At 34.2% G+C, this 21,497-nt stretch overlaps 1 protein-coding gene and 1 long non-coding RNA gene across 4 annotated transcripts in view; one reads left to right on the top strand and one right to left on the bottom strand.

Annotated features, from left to right (window-relative positions):
- The window catches only part of LOC144312227 (uncharacterized), a 158,483-nt gene that overhangs the window by 8,865 nt on the left and 128,121 nt on the right, over positions 1-21,497 (top strand). The window lies entirely within an intron of this gene.
- Positions 1-21,497, bottom strand: part of CABCOCO1 (ciliary associated calcium binding coiled-coil 1) — a 117,338-nt gene that overhangs the window by 70,900 nt on the left and 24,941 nt on the right. For 2 of the 3 annotated variants that reach the window (XM_077894646.1, XM_077894647.1), the window contains 3 exons: positions 17,613-17,729; positions 15,053-15,197; positions 10,199-10,271 (listed from right to left, as the gene is read on the bottom strand). In XM_077894646.1, the coding sequence (XP_077750772.1) occupies positions 10,199-10,271; positions 15,053-15,197; positions 17,613-17,712 (318 nt within the window). In that variant the 5' untranslated portion in view covers positions 17,713-17,729. The remainder of the gene's footprint in view (positions 1-10,198; positions 10,272-15,052; positions 15,198-17,612; positions 17,730-21,497) is intronic. The other variant, XM_077894645.1, reaches the window with a different exon arrangement.

Here is a 21,497-nt window from a genome sequence, read left to right as displayed (position 1 = left end):
TGAGTGGTGCCTCCTGGGCTTGTGCAGGGGGAGTCCCTGTGAAGATGTCCATGTTATAAAGTAAAATTCTGAAACATATCAAGTATGTTGGCTTACACGGTCAAAAATAAAACTATATCTATCTGTTACATTTTGTATATTTAGAGAAACTATCAAAGAAATCTTATGAGGTTTTTATATTCAAACACAAATATGTATGTGTGTATGTTTAAAAATATATATATATATAACCTTTGAAGGTACAAATGATCCAAGATTTGATGTGTTGTCAGTTTGGTAAAATGAAAATGAATAAATATTTTTAAAATGTACTATGTATACATAATTCATAATATCAATTTTATTTTCTTAGGAAAAATTTGGGATGCTATAGCACAACACCAGATTTTTACTCTATAAATCACTTTCCGGCTAAACCTAATTTATACTTAAAATGTGGCAGCAACACACTTGCAAAGTATTTAATTTTATGGATTGAGAGTTCACCTATTTTTCCTATTCAGTCTTTTATTTTGTAAACACCCAAATGATCTCTGTCAATATATTAGTATGGAGACATGTTTATATGCGTGCACTTAATTTACAAAATGTGCATCAGTACTTCTTGGGAATGCACTAGGTAGGGAGCTCTCCATCCTTATTAGCATTGCTGCTGTCTGTGTTCCAGTTGGCCATTCTAATAGGTGTGTAGTAGTATACCATTGTTATTTTAATTTGCATTTCCCTGATGAAATATGATGTGGAGCATCTTTTCATATGCTTATTTGCCATCTGTATGTCTTCTTTGGTGTGGTGTCTGTTAAGATGTTTGGACCATTTTATAATTAGATTGTTTCTTATTGTTGAATTTTAAGAGTTCTTTGCATATTCTGGATCAAACGTATTTTTTGCAAATATTTACGCCCAGTCTGTGGCTTATCTTCACATTCTCATGATATTGGCTTTCCCAGAGCAAAAGGTTTTGATTTTAATGAAGTCCAGCTAATTCAATTATTTCTGCCACAAACTATGCCTTAATGTTGTATGTTAAAGTTACGGCCATACCCAAGGTCATCTAGGTTTTACTCCTATGTCATCTTCTAGGAGTTTTATAGTTTCGTGTTTTATATTTAGATCTGTGATCCATTTTGAGTTAATTTTTGTAGAGGGTCTAAAGTTCTGTGTCTAGATTCATTTCTTTGTATGTGGAATAACCAGTTGTTCCAGTACCATCTGTTTAAAAAATCTATCTTTGTTCTATTGTATTGCTTTCCTCCTTTGTCAAAGACCAATTGAGTATATTTATAAAGGTCTATTTCTAGGTTTTCTGTCCTGTTCTATTAAGCTATTTGTTCATTCTTTATGGATACCACACTGTCTTGATTACTTTAGCTTGATAATAAGTCTTGAAGTCAGCTACTGTCAGTTCTCTGACTTTGTTCTTCTTCTTCACTGCATTGGGTAGGCTGGGCCTTTTGCTTTTCCATATAAACTTTATCTTTTAATTTTTAAAAATTTAAAAAATTTAATTAGCCAACTAACACATTGTTAGTTTCAGATGTAGTTAAACTTTAAAATGAGTGTTTTGATCTTCATAGGATACCTTTTTGGGACTTTGCAATTGCATTTAATCTATACATCATGTTGGGAAGAACTGACAGCATAACAATATCGAGTCTTCCTATCCAGGATCGTGGACTATATCTCCATTTATTTAGTTCTTGATTTCATTCTTCAGAGTTTTGTAGTTCTTGTCACACAGATCTTGTACTTATTTATTTATATTATACTTCAGTATTTCATTTTTTAGAGCTAATGTAAATGGTAGACTGGCAAAAGGAACTACTGTATGTAAGGCTTTAGTAATGCGGTGGCGGGGTGTCAGGGAAGAGAACATGTTCTATAGTTCTATGACTACATATCAGTCTTTTAGGGACCCCGTGCCTCTGGACCGTAAACTTAACAGGAGTTTCTACTTTTTTCTCCCTCCTTAGATGGGACAGCATGGCTAGAGTGGGCTGGAGTTGGGTGTTTCCATTTGCCCAGTTGGTCAGACTGTGATAATATCTCAGCAGGTTAGGCTCTGGTTAACTCATTTCCCTTGAGTGCAGGTCCTGTTAGGAATAACTAAGTGGTCTGGCATATTTCAAAATGGTTCTTTTTCCTCTCCCCCTGCCAGGAGCCCAATGGCATTTTTCTCAATATTTGCTGTGGACTCCTGATGAAGCTCTGGGAGGTAAATCTCACAATTTAGTGGGGCCCCTCATGATTGGGCCCATTTGGAGTTTTAAACTCTCAAGAGTTGTTGGCACTGAGCCTCCAGCAATTCATCAATTACATTTCAGGTTTTCCTACCCTAGCACGGTTCCCATGGCAGTTTCCACTCATGAGTCTGTTACAATAAGCCACAGTGACCTGTATTTGCCTATCTGTCTCTCCAGTCTTGGGGGGAGCCATCCACCCTGCGTCCTTCCTTCTCATATGAATTGAAGAAGCGTTGTTGGTTTTCAATCTATTCAGCTTTTTATTCTTCATTAGGATAGACTGGAAAATTCAAACTCCTTACATGCAGATCTGGAAACCAGTACTCCTACTTGTTTTTCAGAAATCTAATCTATTATATCAAACACATAGCCAATTATCCTGATTGATTTTCAATGTCACTTATTTAAATACTTAATAGCACACATTTGTTACATTTGATCTATTTTAATTACTATTCTTATTAATGCTCAAGGGGTCTCACCTTTGACCAATGATCCCATTGGTCTGTTTGCCAATCCCTGTCTAAATACCATATTGTTTTAACTACCATAGCTTTATAGACTGCTTTGGTATCTAATATGGCAATGCCTTCTCTTCTTCTTCTTCTTCTTTTTTTTTTTTAAAGATTTTATTTATTCATGACAGACACACACACACAGAGAGAGAGAGAGAGAGAGAGAGAGAGAGAGGCAGAGACACAGGCAGAGGGAGAAGCAGGCTCCATGCAGGGAGCCTGACATGGGACTCGATCCTGAATCTCCAGGATCACACCCTGGGCTGAAGGTGGCACTAAACCGCTCAGCCACCGGGGCTGCCCAGCCTTCTCTTCTTCTGCCTCATCTCTTTCTCTATCTTCTTCCTCCTCCTCCTCCATCATTATTATCATCATCATCATCAGCAGCAGCAGCAGCAGTATTTGGTTAGTTATACAGTTCATCTATGATAGTTTATTTTTCCTTTAATATGAAAGTTAGAATTAAATTCGTGTGTGTGTATTTCTAGTATGTAGCACATACAAGTATTTATTAAATCAAAGTCTGTATTAGTTTCCTATTCTTGCTATACCAAATTACCACAAATGGAGTGGCTTAAAACAACACAGATTTATTTATCTTACAGTTATGAAAGTCAGAAGTTCTCAACTTAACATGGTGACAGGGTTGCATTCATCCTAGAGGCTCTAGAGGAGACTCTGTTTCCTTGCCTTATCCATCCCCTAAAGGCCACCTTAATTCCTTCACTCCTGGCTTCTTCCTCCATTTTAAGGCCAGCAATAGATCTTTAAATTTCTCTCCCTTTCTCTGACTTTGACTCTCCGTTCTTCCTTTACTTTTATAAGAAACCTTATGATTACATTGAGCCCACTTAGATAATCCAGGATAATCTCCCCATCTCAAATCCTTTAATTTAGTCACATCTACAAAGCTCCTTTTGCCATGTAAGGTTACATATTCAGAGGTTTCAGGAATTAGTATGTAAGCATCTTGAGGTGGGTGGGGGGGAATCATTCAGCCTACCTATAGTCTACCTATAGTCACTTTTGGAAGATACTAAAAATTCAATTTATTATTTTGAAAACTATCAACAAAAGGAGAATAATCTAGCAGCACGTATTCTGTCTTTTCTAAATGAACTGTATCTCAGTTTAATCAAATAATTGAAGAATGGAAGTTTCTATTCATCGAAGTATCCAGATCATCAATGAAAAAAAGAATGATGAAGTAGAATATCACCATTTTTAACCCTTAATGAAATAATAGATCTAAGTAATGATGATCAGTGGTTGCTAACATTACGAAAAAGAAAACCAGACATTATCTGTCTCCTAATATAATTGTAGAATACCACCTATAAACTCTACTAAGCATTTGAACTGAAATCTAGTTAGTCTTCCAACATTTAACTACCCATTTACTAGAAATATGGAAGATAGAGATATGTTCAGAATACCACAGGAATGTGATTGGCAAACTGTGGAAAATTCTATAGGGTAGAAGACATGGATTTTTCAACAAACAAATTATAAGGAAATAAAAAATACAAATAGTAAACATATAAATTTAAAATGACATAAGAATCTAATTGCAACATAGGTATTTTATTTGGGTGCTACCTCACACATTCAAACACATGGATGCGTAAATAAATACAAATACAACAAGTTATAAGATAATCAGAGCTCTTGAACATTGGTTGCATAAGTGATGATATTAAAGAGTTACTTTAAATTCATTATATTTTAGAGTCACATATTAAGATACTTAACCATTATGGCCATAAGCTCATAACTGTTGAAACTAGGTAATGGATATATAAGGCTTAATATCCTATTCCTTCTATTCTGTATTTGGTTAAAATGCTCCACAATAAAAAATTAAAATAATATTTGTAAAGTGCCACTATAATCATGGCATATTGTGATTATACTGAGTTAAAGGCTAATTTGGAATGACGTGATATCTTCATAAATTGAGTCTTCTCAACTGTGAACATGTTTTACTTTCCACTTACTCAGATTTAATAAGAATTATCTCTACTAAAACTACTCATTTTTTGTATTATTTTTGCATGTTTTTGTTAGGGTCATTTCTAAAAATGTTATGGTTTCATTATTATCAGTGTGAGCCTTTTCGATTGAGTTATTACCCAATATATAAGAAAATATTCTTTTCTTTTAAAAAAAAAAAAGATTTTTATTTATTCATGAGAGATAGAGAGAGAGAGAGAGAGGCAGAGACCCAGGCAGAGGGAGAAGCAGGCCCCATGCAGGGAGCCCAACCTGGGATTCAATCCCTGGTCTCCAGGATCATGCCCTGGGCCGAAGGAGGCGCTAAACCACTGAGCCACCCAGGCCGCCCAAAAAAATATTATTTTCTTAATGATGGTTTCATATCATACCATCTGCAAACAATGAAAGCTTTGTGTCTTATTTTCAATATTTTTCTTTTTCTTCTATTTTGACTTCTTTTTTGTTTTATTACATTGGCTAGGAACTAAAAAGCATTGTTGATAATAATAATCAGTTTTGCCTTGTTCCTTAGGGGTATTTTAATGTTTTCATTAAGATACTTTTAGAGAGTTTCTTGTGTTGGCATATTCTCAGTTAAGAATATAATCCTAAAAAAAAAAAAGAATATAATCCTATAACACCGATTAACTTGAGTTTTTTTAAAGTGAAAAATGGGTGTGTAATTTTATCAAATGCTTTACCATATCTATTGAGATGGTCACTTGGTTTTTCTCCCCTTAAGCTGATAATGTACTTAATTGCATTAATAGATATCTCAGTGTTAAACCACCACTCCATATATGGAATAAATCCTATTTGAACATCCAATCTTCTAGTATATTTCATTTTCTAATATTTTATTCAAGATTGTGGCATCTATCTTCATACCTGAGATTGCCCATAACTTTGTATTATTCTTGCTCACTTTTCATTATAATTCATTATAAATTCATAGAATAAGTTGAAAGCATTCTCAGAATTATACTAACTTCAAAGAATAAGTTGAAAGCTCTCCATCTCCTTCTATCCTCTATCACAATTTTTATATAAAAGGAAATTATCAACTTTAGACATTTTGGTGAAACTAGCCTATAATATCTTCTGGGTCTGATGCTATTTTTACATTTGGATTTTTAAATATCTTATATAATTATCATTCCATTAATATTTCCTACATCCCCTCAAGTAAATATTGGTAATTTACAGTTCCAAGTTTTTTTTCTATATTTTCAATCCTATCTACATAAGATTATACCTGATACTTTATTAAAAGTTTTCAAATCCTATTTTGAATTTCCAAGATCTCTATTAGTTCTTTTTTTTAAGAATACAATAAAATTTCAAACTTTCTTAAGAATATCAATCAAACTTAAAATCTTCTACCATTTGCTCTATCAACTCTGTTCCTTAGCTATTATTTGACTTGTTCATAGAGTTTCATGTCTACCTATGATTTTATTTTCCTCAACTGCTTGGTGATTTTGGGCTGCCAGCTTATCTTTACATTAGATGGTCTTGGTTCACTTGCCTGGAGATGTTTGTTTGCCAAAACTTTCTGCAAAGATGGTAGGAGAGGGGCAAATAATAGCTTACGTCACTAATTTGATAAAGTCACTCTTCCCTTTTGTAATGGCTCTTTCTATTTCTTTTGGGGATCTATTTATCCTCTGTCACTTGTTCAATATGGTCTACTTGGATCTTCTAGTAGCATTACTCCACTCCTCTGGCCACAATGATTAATTGAGAGTAGACACATGGCACAAGCAGGGCCAATAATATTAACATTGCAAGGAGGAATGTCCCTTTCTCCTGGAGTTGCTCAACTGGAGCTGCCTCTGTCATATCTCCCACTAGTTAGAGGAAGGACAGTGTGCAGTGGAGGGGGATGAGATCAAAATAAAAAGAATCAGAGAAAAGAGATGAAAAAGGTCTAAGAGAGACAAGAGATTGAGATATTTGCATCACTTGGTTCAAATGGTTTGACTAGGTACAGCCAGTTAACGTTAGGCCAGCTCACTCTCAATTTACCAGCTGGTGACCAAGTTCTATACCCTTCCTTTTTCTTATTTCTTGAACTATTTTAAGTGAGATTTCTTTCATGGTACAAAACAAAAACAAAAAACAAACAAACAAAAAAACAAAAAACAAAACAAAAACCCAAACACAGTACAGTGTCTAACTCATTCACAACCTTTAGATTTCCTCTATAAGCTTTAAACCTACAGATTAGATGATCCTCTTTGTCTTCTATTTGTTTGCATAGGATCTTAACACTTTGGGTCCTACACTATTATTAATTATTTAATCACCTTTCTCCTCTCATTAGATAGTCAACTCCTTGAGGACAAGAATCGTTGCCTATCATTTTGTGTCCCTAGAAGTTAACAAAACCTACAATGTACTAGGGACTGGGTAACAGATGTTGAATGAATAAATACATAATTTTATAGTTATATCACCTCATTTTAGTAGATTCTTGGTGGTAGATACCTGACTAGAACCATGACTTTGGGAATCTGCTACGAAGTTTTGATCATCACCATTGCTAATATCTGATAGTGTTCTTTATGTGCAATTATTAAATGTTTCTTGTAGTTTTTAGGTAACAAAAGCAAAGAACAGAGAAGTTTCCAGGTTTCTTCCTGAGTGTGGCCTTGGGCCAAGGAAGATATATATACCCTAAGGAGAGTCTGATTCCCTTACAATTTCTGTGTCACAGGATCTTTTTTTTTTTTTTTTAAGATTTTATTTATTTATTTATGAGAGACACACACACACAGAGGCAGAAATACAGGCAGAGGGAGAAGCGGGCTCCATGCAGGGAGCCTGACGTAGGACTTGATCCCGGTTCTCCAGGATCATGCCCTGGGCTGAAATCGGCACTAAATCTCCAAGCCACCCAGGCTGCCTGGTGTCAGAGGATCTATGGGCTAACTGCACTGTCACAAGACACGGAGAGCTCCTGCCTTAAGTGACTAAAAGGGAGTCCTCATCTCTTTATTTATTTAATTTGTTTGTTTATTTATTTAAAATTTTAAGTAACATACAATGCAATATTGGTTTCAGGAGTAGAATTCAGTGACTTATCTCTTTAAATACTGAGTGAAACTCATATATTTCATCTTCTCAGGTGGCTACAACTATGGGAATTTGCTGCCTCCATTCTGTCATTATCCTAGCTCATTCTGGTTGTTTGCTACCTTTCAAGATAAGATGTCTGATCTGTAAACCACCCAATGAACTACAAAATGTCATTTATAGAACTGTATCTATAAATGTTTTAGAAATATTTCTAGATTACGAAGCATTTCAGGTCAGGAACAACGATTTACTGAAAATGTGCCTTTATGATCTAAGCATAAAATGAAATTTCTTGGAAAGGGTGAGTAGAGATATCCATAAGTGATCACTAAATTCAAAAAACAAAACAAAACAAAACAAAAACCAATTCTTTTAAACTAAAACCCAAGAAAAGTATGACTATGGTTTATTTCTGTTCTTTTCCTAACAAAAATTAATATTTAGTAATTATGCTTAGAGGGGATTTATGTGTTTTATTATAATTGCCTATCCACAATTAAGAAAGAAACTAAATTTTATCAGTGTTCTTTAATTTGAACACTAGCCTGAGAGCTAAATTTGGAACATTTATGCAGTTGTTGTGTGGACCTTATTTGGTCCCAGAGCACTGAGGTCAGCATGAATAATCACATTAGCAGGGCAGACCTCTGCCTTCTCTATGAAAGGTTGTTAATTAAAAAACAGATATTTGCACCAAGGGTTATCAGAAACTTCTACAATGCCATTAAATATTGTAGTATAATACCTACTTTGGTTAATCCTTTAAAATACCATGAGTGGTCTAATTCTTGAAGACCTAATATTCTTTAACTAAAGATTTTTTTACAGCTCTGGTCAGCTTGGAGAAAATACAAAAGACAAAGGAAAATAAAGGCACCAAAAACCAGTCTACTTTCTCCATTTTTTCTTTCTATAACCATAAATGTCACCTAAATATATCCTTACAACAAGGAAAGGGATGATTGTGCAATAACAAAGGGAAAAGGGAGTTCTTTATGAATTTTTTTCTTGATGATTCTAAATATATGCTTGTGCTGCTTTTGAAACCATTATTATTTTCCCAAAGTTTTGTTGAATAGACGAGATAGGGTTGTATTCCAAAGTGATCATTATTGCAACACTGTTGTACTACGTGATGTAATTCTCCAGTGGAAATGTTTTCAGTGAAACTTTGTCAAGTGACACCTAATTTAAGATATAGTATGAAGAGACTAAGAGAAAACTTTAAGGAAAGTCAAAGGCAAAAAAGGCTCCTTGTTTTCCTTTAATTCACTTAAAAGACCAGCTTCTTATGAGAAGTGCCCACATGGAGGATGAGTAACAACCAATTGAAGTGATTATGAAGCAAACACTTTATAAAATCCACTATAACAACACTCTGGCAGATAGGAAAGTTGGCACATTCCACCTGGTGTTTAATATCAGGAAAACTTCAAAGATAACATAAATATCTCCTTATTCACTGTTTATTTATGACCATGGCCACTCCTATGCCTGATACTTCTGGGCAACATAGCCTCCTCCATGGTTGAGAAGCTAAGGAGCACTTTTTATGGGATCTTTAGCCTCCTTCAGATGTTTTCTTACCCAGGATTCATATCTAGCAATTATGGTTATGTAATTATATGTAAAGCTGTTACAAAGAGTTTTCAGATAGATCAGTTATTGTAGAAACACTTTTGTATTCAATGTCACTGAATCTCTTACATAGTTTGGTTGAAGGGCTATGGTGCATTATACTCTGTTTTGGCAGAAAAACAGCACCTCATCCTTGCCTTCAAGGAAACTGCAGTTGAATTGTGTTGACTATATTAATCCACAGAAATAATTAGAAAATCATATTAGCATAGTACATATTTATGTGCTTATTGGTATAGTAAGTGTAGCTAGAATAAAATAATAGGATGTGATTAAAGACGTTGTCTAAACCCTTCCTTTGAGATGTGATGCAATTAAGGAAGGTTTGCTTCGTTGAGGAAGTGGGATTTGAATTAGACCTTAAAAAATGAGTAGATTGGGGAAAAATGTGAAATTAGAAGAGATTTAACTGAATTAATTTATCTCACTTTTCCCAATTTTCTTTGTATGAAGACATACATAACCCATTCAATTTTGATTTGTCAAATATCCCATAAATACATAAAGTATATATGATTAACAATGCTTTTAATTCCAAAAGACAGCTTATTTTCTTAATCCAAAGCTCACTTTATGTAATTATTCTTTTTGCAAACTACTAGTTGGTTATATTAACACTTGAGTAATCTTGACAAGAAGTTGCTTTAAGCAGTTAAAGATCCAGATGCTGATCAGCATGCATTAAGTGATTCAGCTTAATTGGTTTCATCTAGATAAATTACTTACCTTAGTTCCTATCACAATTTCTTCCCTGGTAGAGTAGAATAGAAACTCATATAGCTTGTAGTGTTGAAATAAGCTGAAACACAAAAGAAATGTGCAACTCTGATAAATTTATTTTAGGAAAGAAATATGTAAGAGTATTTATTAAAGGAAAGTTATTCATATTGGCCAAGCAAAAGACATTAAACACTAATATGGAGTTAGTTATGTCTTTTATTCCAAATGAATTGTCCAGCAATAGTAAGAAACTAAAGATTTACTTTTTTGAGACATTGACAGTATAACAGTAGCTAATATAAAAACAGTAAATTAGGGCAGCCTGGGTGGCTCAGAGGTTTAGTGTTTCCTTGAGCCCAGGACATGATCCTAGAGACCCAGGATTGAGTCCCACATCAGGGCTCCCTGCATGGAGCCTGCTTCTCCCTCTGCCTGTCTCTCTCTCTCTCTCTCTCTCTCTCTCTCTCTCTCTCATGAATAAATAAATAAAATCTTAAAAAAAACATAAATTAATCCGTGGTAAGTGGATAGGTTTAGAATAAGGGAGCAATTAGATTGCATCTTGACTTTTTTTGGTTGACAAATAATGCACTGTCCCTAAATAACACCAAATTTCACATTATTCTTCATGTTTGGCTTCAAACTGGAGTCAATTTCCTCTGGAATGAATGACACTGAATCCTATATTCTACTTCTGTATCAATTACTTCTCATGTTCTCAAGCTGTTTCAAGATTAAATTAATCTCTGATAACACCTGATGTTAATGATGCAATATGAACTAAAATCCATTTAGAAGTTGTCTGATTTTCGGGATCCCTGGGTGGCGCAGCGGTTTGGCGCCTGCCTTTGGCCCAGGGCGCGATCCTGGAGACCCAGGATCGAATCCCACGTCGGGCTCCCGGTGCATGGAGCCTGCTTCTCCCTCTGCCTGTGTCGCTGCCTCTCTCTGTGTGTGGCTATCATAAATAAATAAAAAAAAAGTTGTCTGATTTTCTTGTAGAATATTTGATCACATGTCAAAGAGAGGAATTAATTTAAGACAGATTATTTCTTTAGTTTCTACCCAAAGACTAGATGGTCAGTGTATAAAAACTGTGAAGAGCTAAAGGGTAAGAGTTTCTTAAAACAAGTATTTCTAGTAAGTTTACAGATCTTAGCAATGTATTATTGAGAGTTAAAAATTTACTGAAGGGCTGATTTCTAATATCCTGTTTGTGATAATATTTGAATTTTTCTAATTCTCTTCCTGCTGGTTGGGAAAATTAATAGACTCATAATACAGCAAAATGCCCAAGAACAAAAAAATTGTCTTAGTGGTTTCTCTTTCACTCTGGTGCCTTTTGCTATTTAAGAAAATTGATTTTAATATAACTGAGAAATTAACATTTGCAAAATGTAGCTACAGAGCATGTATAATAATGGCTTCTCCTGAATGCTGTAATGGATCAAAGTTTCAATTCATTTGAAATCAATGAAGAAATCCTCAGGCAGCTGGGTCTCTCTGAGTTATATCAGCAGTTGATTTCACTACTAACACAATCCATTAAAAAGTGATGGGTATGCAGACTCAGTCATGGTATTTTTTTTTTTCAAAAAAACTCGTACATTCAAATTAGTCATCAACACTCAGAAAACTAACTTAGCTTTTGACATTACTTTGATTTGTTGGCTAGAAAATGCATCAAGATTAGTGAAGTCTGATGATTCAATGAAGCAAAATAAATTCAAATTCTCCTTCCCTTATATTGCTTACCTAGAGAAAGCTTTGAGGTTAAAAATATTAGGCTGGCAATAACCAATTTTGAATAGAAAAATTAAAGACTGTGGAGTATTTGGAAATAACTTGGCTTCCTCTCAGTGAATTAGTGTAAAATTTTCCTTCCATCTTATGTTACACAAAGAAGTTAATTCATAAATCTTCCTTCCTGCAATTTTATAATCTTTCAGCCTTATTCTCCTCATTGCATATAGGAATTAGATTGTCTCATGCCAAATGGAAATTCACTTTTTACAATGAAAATAAAATTCATGACTTGGATGAAGTGGTCAAAGATGTAAGTTGGGGCAAGGCCAGGACTAGGGTAAAGCAGATGAAGGAAGGGAAGCACCTAAGGAGGCACTTTTCAGGGCCAGGGCAAGTTGCCTCCATTGCTTCACTCTGGTCCCCATCTTGGTTGAGGTTATGTAACTTTACCAAAGATCTATTAGATTACTTCCTATGGGAATAAAGTGACACCTCTGCTTTGGGAATACATTTCCTCCTCCTTCCTTTAGAAGGAAGACATCCAGCTGACTCAAGCCCCTAGACTATTTTGTTAAACATCTTGTCTTAGTTCTAAATCAAAGAGAGAATACTCAGAAATAAAATGGGTCAAGACATCTGGGCTCCATGCCAGGAAGTAAGATACCCTGTTGATCACAGAGGGTCAGTGCTGATTTTCTTATATTGAGTAAATGCCTGTGCACATTACCTTCACCTAACTCCCAAAGAATAAGTAGAATACACAATGACAGAAGTGTACTTGGACCAGACATATCTAAATGATGTCTTATACTGAAAGGCTTCAGTAGCATTTTATATTTATATTTGTATATATTATATAAAATATATTAATGTATATATTGAATAAGTAGATTGGTCAGTACTTACAGTAATGTTAGTGTGGTATTTTGGTATTAGTTTTCTTCACAGATACATGATGGAATATACAAGTTAGATTCTATTAACAGTATTAAATAAAATTTCAGTTTTATTGCCAGTTAAGTTTCATGTGCTATAGGTCATGTTCTAAAAACTACTCTCCCTAAATTGATGAGGGCTTTCACTGGTTGAGTAAATTTAATATCAGATTAAATTGAAACATGCTTATATTTTCAATAATTGAGTTAGCTTCATATTTATAAAACTTCTTTGTAGTCATTAAAATGAAAAATATTATCTGGTTTAATTGCCATTAAATTTATATTTGTGGACCTATGAGGCATTCTAAAAAGGAGTTGTAGAAAAGAACATTTCTCTTTACATAACTCCAGTATCAATCCTAGTATCATATTAAGCAATATTTTATTTTCTGTAACAGATGAATTTAAAATGTATTAATTCTTTGAAATCACAATGTGAAGATTTAATGGCATAAAAATAGTTCTGATTCACTTTACCTGACCTCTCAAATACTAGTTTTTTGTTAGTGTTTTTAGAAATGAGATGAGAAATTTTTGGTAAGTGAAGTTACCCTGGTAAGCATTTAATGGTGACTAACACCGACATCCCTTCCTAACAAAATCATTTTCTGAAATGAAATGTCAAGAAATAGACTGCTGAGCATTTGTCCAGAGAGACAAGATGAAAAGAGACAAGTGGCACCTTTCACCACCTAGAAGGTGTCATTAGGGCGCCTGCATGGGGTTAGTTAACTATCAGTCCTGGTGTCCATTATGAACTTCCTGGGTTTAGAACTCAGAGGTAATAATGTGTTCTTCAAAGAGAGACCTGGCAGTCTCAAACAGATAAAGAAAGGAAAGAAGAATGCGACACAAATAGGCAGAGAATTCCCCTCACCCAGCGATTCTGATGGGCAGAAAACCTTGGGGAACAGGTTGTCTAATTCTGGATTTCCTTTCCCTTCCTTCCTAGCTTTACTTTCCACACAAGGACCTTGCTTTACTTTAATTGATATGAAGAGTACTGCAGCTTTTAGTGAGAGACACACATTAGGAGGTATATGTTTTATATTAAGAAATCAAATTATATCAAATGTTATTATATAAAACATATTATATCATATACGATTATTAATTCATGCCAGAAACCAGTATATAAGCCTTATCAAATTAAACATTAATATTTAAAAAGCTTCCAGACTACAGCCAGGATCCTTGCCAAGCAAATCTTGAGCATGTCTAGGACATTCCTTATTTTGGAGTTTTAAAATTTAAAATTGGAAAACACTGCAGTATATAGTAATGGAGGAAAAAAGATATTCTTCAGAAGCTTTTAGTCAGGCAAAAGAAAGATTTTACCAGCTCTTGTTTAAATATTTGCAAATTCTAAAAATGTCCATGTCCCTTGAGAGAGATGCATGCCTCTAATGCAGACCTTCTGATAGATTATATAAAAAGATAGATTTCTTATTTCACCAATGAAGAATCGCTATAATAAAAATACTTTTCCTCTATTTACCATCATTTTCTAAGCATAAAGAAAAACGAGTTTAATTGGTTTAATTTCTAATACAAAGCATTTAAAATAAATTTTTAGGGCAGCCCAGGTGGCTCAGTGGTTTAGCACAACCTTTGGCCCAGGTTGTGATCCAGGAGACCTGGGATCGAGTCCCACGTCGGGCTCCCTGCATGGAGCCTGCTTCTCCCTCTGCCTGTGTCTCTCTGCCTCTCTCTCTCTCGCTCTGTGTCTCTCATGAATAAATAAATAAAGTCTTAAAAAATAAAAGAAATTTTTAAATGTAAATGAACGTTATTCTAAAATGTAAAATTTTGATGTCAAGGCCAACTATTAAAATATAAAGTCTATTGTAATCAGGTCTGATTAATGTGAATAAATAATTTTGTTAATGAAATTATATTAATTAGGGATTCAAAGAAAAAATTGGATAATTAATTATAATTCTGGTGAAATTATACTCATCAAATACAAATCTTTTTTAAGAATGAAAGGTTAGCCAAAACTCAATGTCCTGAATTTATTTGTTGGATGAAAGATTTAATATTACCTGTTATTGGCTGGGTTAATTACAGTATAAATTCTGTAAAGGTCTTAAAAATTGAATTCTTTTTGATTTAATAGATATTTTGTAAAAAGATAATGAAATGAAAAAATAAATGCTACTAAAAAAATTCATACCTTATTTTTAAGTAGTCAATGACAGCATTAGCTTGTCTTATATTAAAGATACTCCATTCCTCATTTTTCTGTGAATGAGATGGTCCTATTTCAGCCATAACTTCTCCAAGCCATTTTATGTTGTCTTCCAAAGACATATGCAGTGCTAAAATAAGATCCAGAGAAGTCTTAAGCATTATTTTGATAGATGCTTTCGGAACAAAATAATCCAAGATATCCTTAATGTGCAAATATTTACTTTTTCAATATTTGTGAAGACATTGGTGATAGCAATGTTTTTAATGGTAAGTTAATAATTATATTTTGTGTAAAAGAATAGAGGCTGACACACCCAAAAATTGTAAATTACTAATGCCATATAATTGTCTAAAGATTTTGTTCCCATTTTAAGATACAAAAATAATATAAAACCTACCTAAAAATTACTTTAAAATGGGAAAAACATATTTTTAAAGATTTTGTTTATTTATTCATGATAGACGTAGAGAGAGAGAGGCAGAGACACAGGCAGAGGGAGAAGCAGGCTCCATGCCAGGAGCCTGATGTGGGACTCGATCCCGGATCCCCAGGATCACACCCTCAGCTAAAGGCAGGAGCTAAACCGCTGAGCCACCCAGGGATCCCCGGAAAAAATATTTTTAACGATCTTAGAATAAGAGCACCTATGGAAATGACACAGAAATTGTTTGGATTAGCTGGTGAAGAAGACCTACATGGTAGGTTCAGTTAATGTAGACAGGAGAGCTGAACTCAGAACTGAAAATGTAAATGCACAGAGTCAACCAACACTTGGCTTTGGGGAATTGTTAACATGTGGGAATTTGGGACTGAAGATTTTCAATAGATGCCAGAAATATGTATTTTTATGTAAAACATCAAGATATTTTTTTCTTATCCAAGCTCCAGACTTATAACTTATGTAAGCTGTTTCTCAAATGTATGCCTGGTGGTGGTGGTGAGAGCCAGATGACAGCGCAGAGTGACGCTGACACCACTTTGCCACCATTACCAAAAATAAACAAGTCAATGATTGTGGTCTCTTCTCTTGCAACTAAAAACAAACAAAAAAGCAAAAGTATCTTCTATGGCATGTGTCCAGTTGAAAAAAGAGTAGATAAATGTCAAAAGCCTTAAACTTAACATTTATAGTGTCTATAATACAAATATGAACTTCCATCTTCTTTTCCTGTTTAATTATGCTCATTTTTACTTGTGGCAAGCAAAATATTATTACGTCACACATACACACTGACGAGTGTTGAGTGTATACACATAAAACTGAAGAGCTTGGAGATGGAGAGTTGAAAGTCTCTAGCAAAGGCGAGGTTGGACCAGCTGCTTGGAGGTGTCAGCTGGGGTTCTGGAGTAATGTTCCGGGGACCCCACCCTCCCAGTCTTAACCAAACCTCTATCTCTCTCAGGAAACTGTCAGTCAACTTTCCACATCTTGCTAATGAAGTGAATTTTTCAGGGAGGCAAGAGGGGGTGATGCACAGGATTTATGAGAATATAAGCACCAGCCACTTCTGACTACAGAGCTACTCTTTCACTCTGGGACGTGTAATTTCCCCAAATTACTGATAAAATGACAGTAAAGCAATGAAAACTTTTAGGAAGAGGGACGCCTGGTTGGCTCAGTGGTTAAGCATCTGCCTTTGGCTCAGGGTGTGATCCCAGAGTCCTGGGTCAAGTCCCACATTGAGCTCCCTGCATGGAGTCTGCTTCTCCCTCTGCCTATGTTTTTGCCTCTCTCTGTGTGTCTCTCATGCATAAATAAATAAAAATCTTTAAAAAAATTTTAGGAAGACACTATAAATACTAATTTGAAATTTGTTTCATCTGGATTCTTTTCTATCTGTAGGAATTTGAATGAAGCAAAAAACTAAATAATAATTAAAAACTGGTTTAATTAATGGCAATTGGTTCCTTTCCCATAGCCTCCCTCCAGATTGTCTTTTATAAGTTAGATATATGAAATATTGCTGGATAACTAAGCTTTCCTATATCATTCTAAGGGGAGCTTAATTATTATCGAACATTTTTTTTCTATGATAAACTTCTTTTGAAACTTTCTTGGGATAACTTCAGAAATGAAATATTTGTTGGATAAAAGCAATTCAAAAATGAATGGATTAAAAATCTGAATAATTTTATTACTAAAATGGTATTAATTAGAGATGCAAAGAAAAAAGAAATTCTTAGATAATTGATTAAAATTCTAGATGTAACTGCACTTATCAAGCACAAAATACATTTATATGACTATTTCCTTATGTTGAAATATAATTGACACTTTAAAATTGTTTTTCTATGTCTAATGTCTATCTATAGATAATGGCTTTAAAAATTAGGAGAGTTATCATTTCACTTATCTAACTGAAATATTTGCTCTTTTAAAAATCACATTTAGTTATGTGATTAAAATATGAAAGATTAAACCATTTAAATAGTAAAGGCTGTTAGAAGCAAAATTTATCTTCAAAAATTTAGGGTAATGAAAGAACATGCTGGACATAATTAGTTGGAAGACTTAACATGGTACCTTATAACTGCTACTTACTGGCTAGGTGATCTGAGTTCCATTTTCTGTATCTATACATGAGAATAAGACCACTTTTCAAATTTATAGTGCTGTTGTGAGGCTCAAATAAGACATGCATCCCAACCACTTGGTAAACTGAAATGATATGTACATTAGTATATTATTATGTGTGTATAATGCTTTCTAGAATCAGCCTAAAGCTGGCAACTTTTGATGTAGTAGTAGAGACGGTGAGTTCTCACTCACTGGGGCTGATGCCAGTGACTTTAAGGAGTTATTTAATCTTTCTAAATCTCATTTATTTTTCTTATTTTTAAAATGGGGAGAATAATAGAACTATTTCAAGGTTGTGTGTAAATTAAACAAGACAGAATTTGGAAAGCAAATGCACTGTGACTGGCACAAGTTAATCCTATCCAAATGTTATCTATTACTAACATTCCTATATTGGAGAAAACGGTTCAATTTCATAGAACTAAGTATTCTATGGTTACTTACTAATATTCATGTTATCTACAAGGGAATAAATCTAGGCCCATGGGCCTGGAAAGAGGTCAAATGCCCCATCTGATTCTCAACAGCTTGTCCCTGGTCAGGCTCTGGAACAACTCAAAAATGTATAATGTTTGTTTATAAAGATTTATTTATTTATTTGAGAGAGACAGAGAGAGCAGGATTAGAAGGGGCAGAGGGAGATGGAGAGAGAAACTTCAAGCAGACTCCACCCTGAGCATGGAACCCAACCTGGAGCTTGATCTCATGACCCTGAGATCAGGACCCGAGCCAAAACCAAAAGTCAGAAGCTCAACCGACTGTACCATCGAGGCACCCCAAAATGTATATTGTTAAGAGCACTGTACAAATCCTATGTAGCATAATCTTTTAGTTTGATCCAATTTGATTTCAGATGGGTTGTCTGCAGTATGCCTTGTAGTACAAGTTTGAGACAAGGAACAGATCAGAAACTGAATCAGTGGAAAAGACAGTCCCCTCACTAGAATTTTATTAATGGTCAACCACACTACAGCTAACAACCCAGATTATGTTCTTCAGGGCTTTTTCTATTAAAATGTTGCTGGATGGGAATGTTCACTGTGGGCTCAGGACTCTACCACCTCTTAGTTTAAGTATAAACAGACTTTACCTCTTTCTCTGGCATGCATGGCTAAAATTATATTCTTTCCCAATGATAACTATAATCTTGTTAGGTTTAAAGGTTTGAGGGGATTTTTTTTTTTTCTGCCAAAAGGAAAAATTAGATCTCTTGCTTTTTTTCTGGTTAGGCTTTACATATGTACTTTCACTCTCTCCTAGTTTATGAGGAGGCTGGATGGATCCTGCTCAAGTTTTTAAAATTCATTTTTGAACTGATATCAACAATATAAAATTTCACATAAAAGAAATATTTTGAGTCAGTTGTACGTTATGGAAAAAATTTAAAATGGAAATAACTTGTCAAATTTGGAATGTGAGATTCATGAAAATGTTTTACTTTTCTTTATTCTGTTTCTAGTTTGTGAACACTCAGCTAAAGTGTTGCAAAGCATAGGACTGTTCACGTCATATATTCTATTTTACAATTTAATTTTAGTGTAGGTGATATATTCACATGGTTCAAAAAACATATGTGAATACATATTGTGAAAAGGCTCCTCAACCTTTGTAGTCACATGCCCAGTTCCCACACTCTTCCCTCCAGAAAACTTTCCCCAGTGTTACTGAGAAATAATTAATATATATCACTGTGTAAGTTTAAGGCACACAGCATGATGGTTTGATTTATTGTGAAATCATTGCTGCAATGGGCTTAGCTAATGTTCATCTCCTATAGATACAATAAAAAGAAAAGAAGGAAAAGAAGGTAAAGTGAAAAAAATTCTTTGTAATGAGAATTTTTAGGATTTACTCTCTTAACAACTTCCCTATATATCACACAGTGGTATAACTGTAGTCATCATATTCATTATATCCTAGTACTTATCTTGTAACTAGAAGTCTGAACTTGACCACCTTCTACCTCTGGTAACCACAAATCTGATCTCCTTTTCTATAGGTTTGATGTTATGTTTCTTTTTTTGTTGTTTGTTTTAAATTCCACATGTAAGGGCGATTATACAGTATTTGTCTTTGTCTGACTTATTTCACTTAGCATAATGTCTTCAAGTTCCATCCATGTTGTCACAAATGGTAGAGTTTCTTTGGCTTTTATGGCTGAATAACATTCCATTGTTTTATATATATATTTCTCACAACTTTTTTATCCATTCATTCATCAATAGACACTTAAGTTGTTTCCATATCTTGGCTATTGTAAATAATGCTGCTATGAACATGGGAGTGCAGATATCTTTTTGAGTTTGTGTTGTTGTTTCCTTTGGATATATTCCTAGAAGTGAGATTGCCAGACTATGGTTGTTCTATTTTTAATTTTTTAAGGAAACTTAAAGCTGTTTTCCATAGTGGTTGTACCAGTTTACAGTCCCACCAACAGTGCACAAGGGTTCCCTTTTGTTCACATCCATGACAGCATTTGTTATCTCTTGTTTTTTGATGATGGACATTCTAACAGGCATGGAGTGATATTTCATGTGGTTTGAATTTGCATTTCCTTAATGACTAGTGGTCTTTTCATGAACCTGTTAGTGTTTTGGACATCTTCCTTGGATCTTCCTTGAAGGATATCTTCCTTGAATAGAGATTCAAGTCTTTTGCCAATTTTTAAATTGGGTTATTTATTTTTGTTCTATTGAGTTGTAGGAATTCTTTATGTATTTTAGATACCTACAGAAAGTTTTTATTAGCTTTTTCTGTATTTTCCTAGTGTGTGTGTGTGTATACATATACATATATATATATATATATATATATATATATATAAAACAAAAACACAAATTCTCATTTTTGTCTTTCGTAAACAAAAGCACACAATTCTACAACTTGCCTTACTTAATAACAATATACGATTCCCCATATAATACCTAAAAAGCATTCTCATTCTTTTCTTTTTACTGCTGCATAGTATTCCATGCTACATATGGGCTAACCCTATTGATAAACTTTTAATTTCAGAGTAGTTTTAGCTTGACAGAAAAGTTTCAGTAGTATCACAGAGGGTTCCCATATACCCCATACAGTTTCCCATATTGCTAACATTGCTGTGGTACATTTGGCACAACTAATGGACAAATATTGATACTTCACTATTGCCTAAGTTCATATTTTCTTTGGATTTCTTTAGTTTTTATAAAGTCTTTTTTTTTCTATCCCAAGACCCCATCAGACTTGCCCTGGTTTTGAGAAGACTGGCCTTGACGGTTTTGAGAAGTAGTAGTTAGATATTTTGTAGTATGTCCTTCAATTTTGGTTGTCTAATATTTTTCTCATGATTAGATAGTGGTTAAGGATTTGAGGGAGGAAGTCTACAGTGCCATTCTTATCATATTATATCAAGGGCATATGTTATTTGACATAGCTCTTGATGTTGCCAGCCTTAGTCACCTGGCTAAGATAGTATTTATTAGGCTTCTCTACTATAGAGTTCCTGTTTTTCCCCCTTCCCAAACTGTCCTCTTTCGAAGGAAGTCACTGTGTAGCCCATACTTAAGGGTTGAAGAGTTGTGCTTTAACTTCTTGAGGGTGAATTATCTACATGAATTATTAGGAATTCTGTATTTTACCTAGTTGATTATTTATACAAATCATTAATTTGTATCAGCATGGATTCATGGATGCTAATTTTATACTTTGGACTATAATTCAATACTACTATGTTGTTTTGTTCAAATTGTTCCAACTTTGGACATTGGAAGCTTTTCAGTTGGCTTCTCTATTCCATTGACATGCCGACATCATTTTGATTTTTGAGCATTTACTCTTGGCCACTGCAATATGCCTGACTCATCT

This window comes from Canis aureus, chromosome 4 (genome assembly GCF_053574225.1).
Source record: "Canis aureus isolate CA01 chromosome 4, VMU_Caureus_v.1.0, whole genome shotgun sequence".
Classification (NCBI taxonomy): Eukaryota; Metazoa; Chordata; class Mammalia; order Carnivora; family Canidae; genus Canis; species Canis aureus.
The sequence above is the reverse complement of the archived record's forward strand: the minus strand, read 5'-3'. Positions and strand labels throughout refer to the sequence as shown.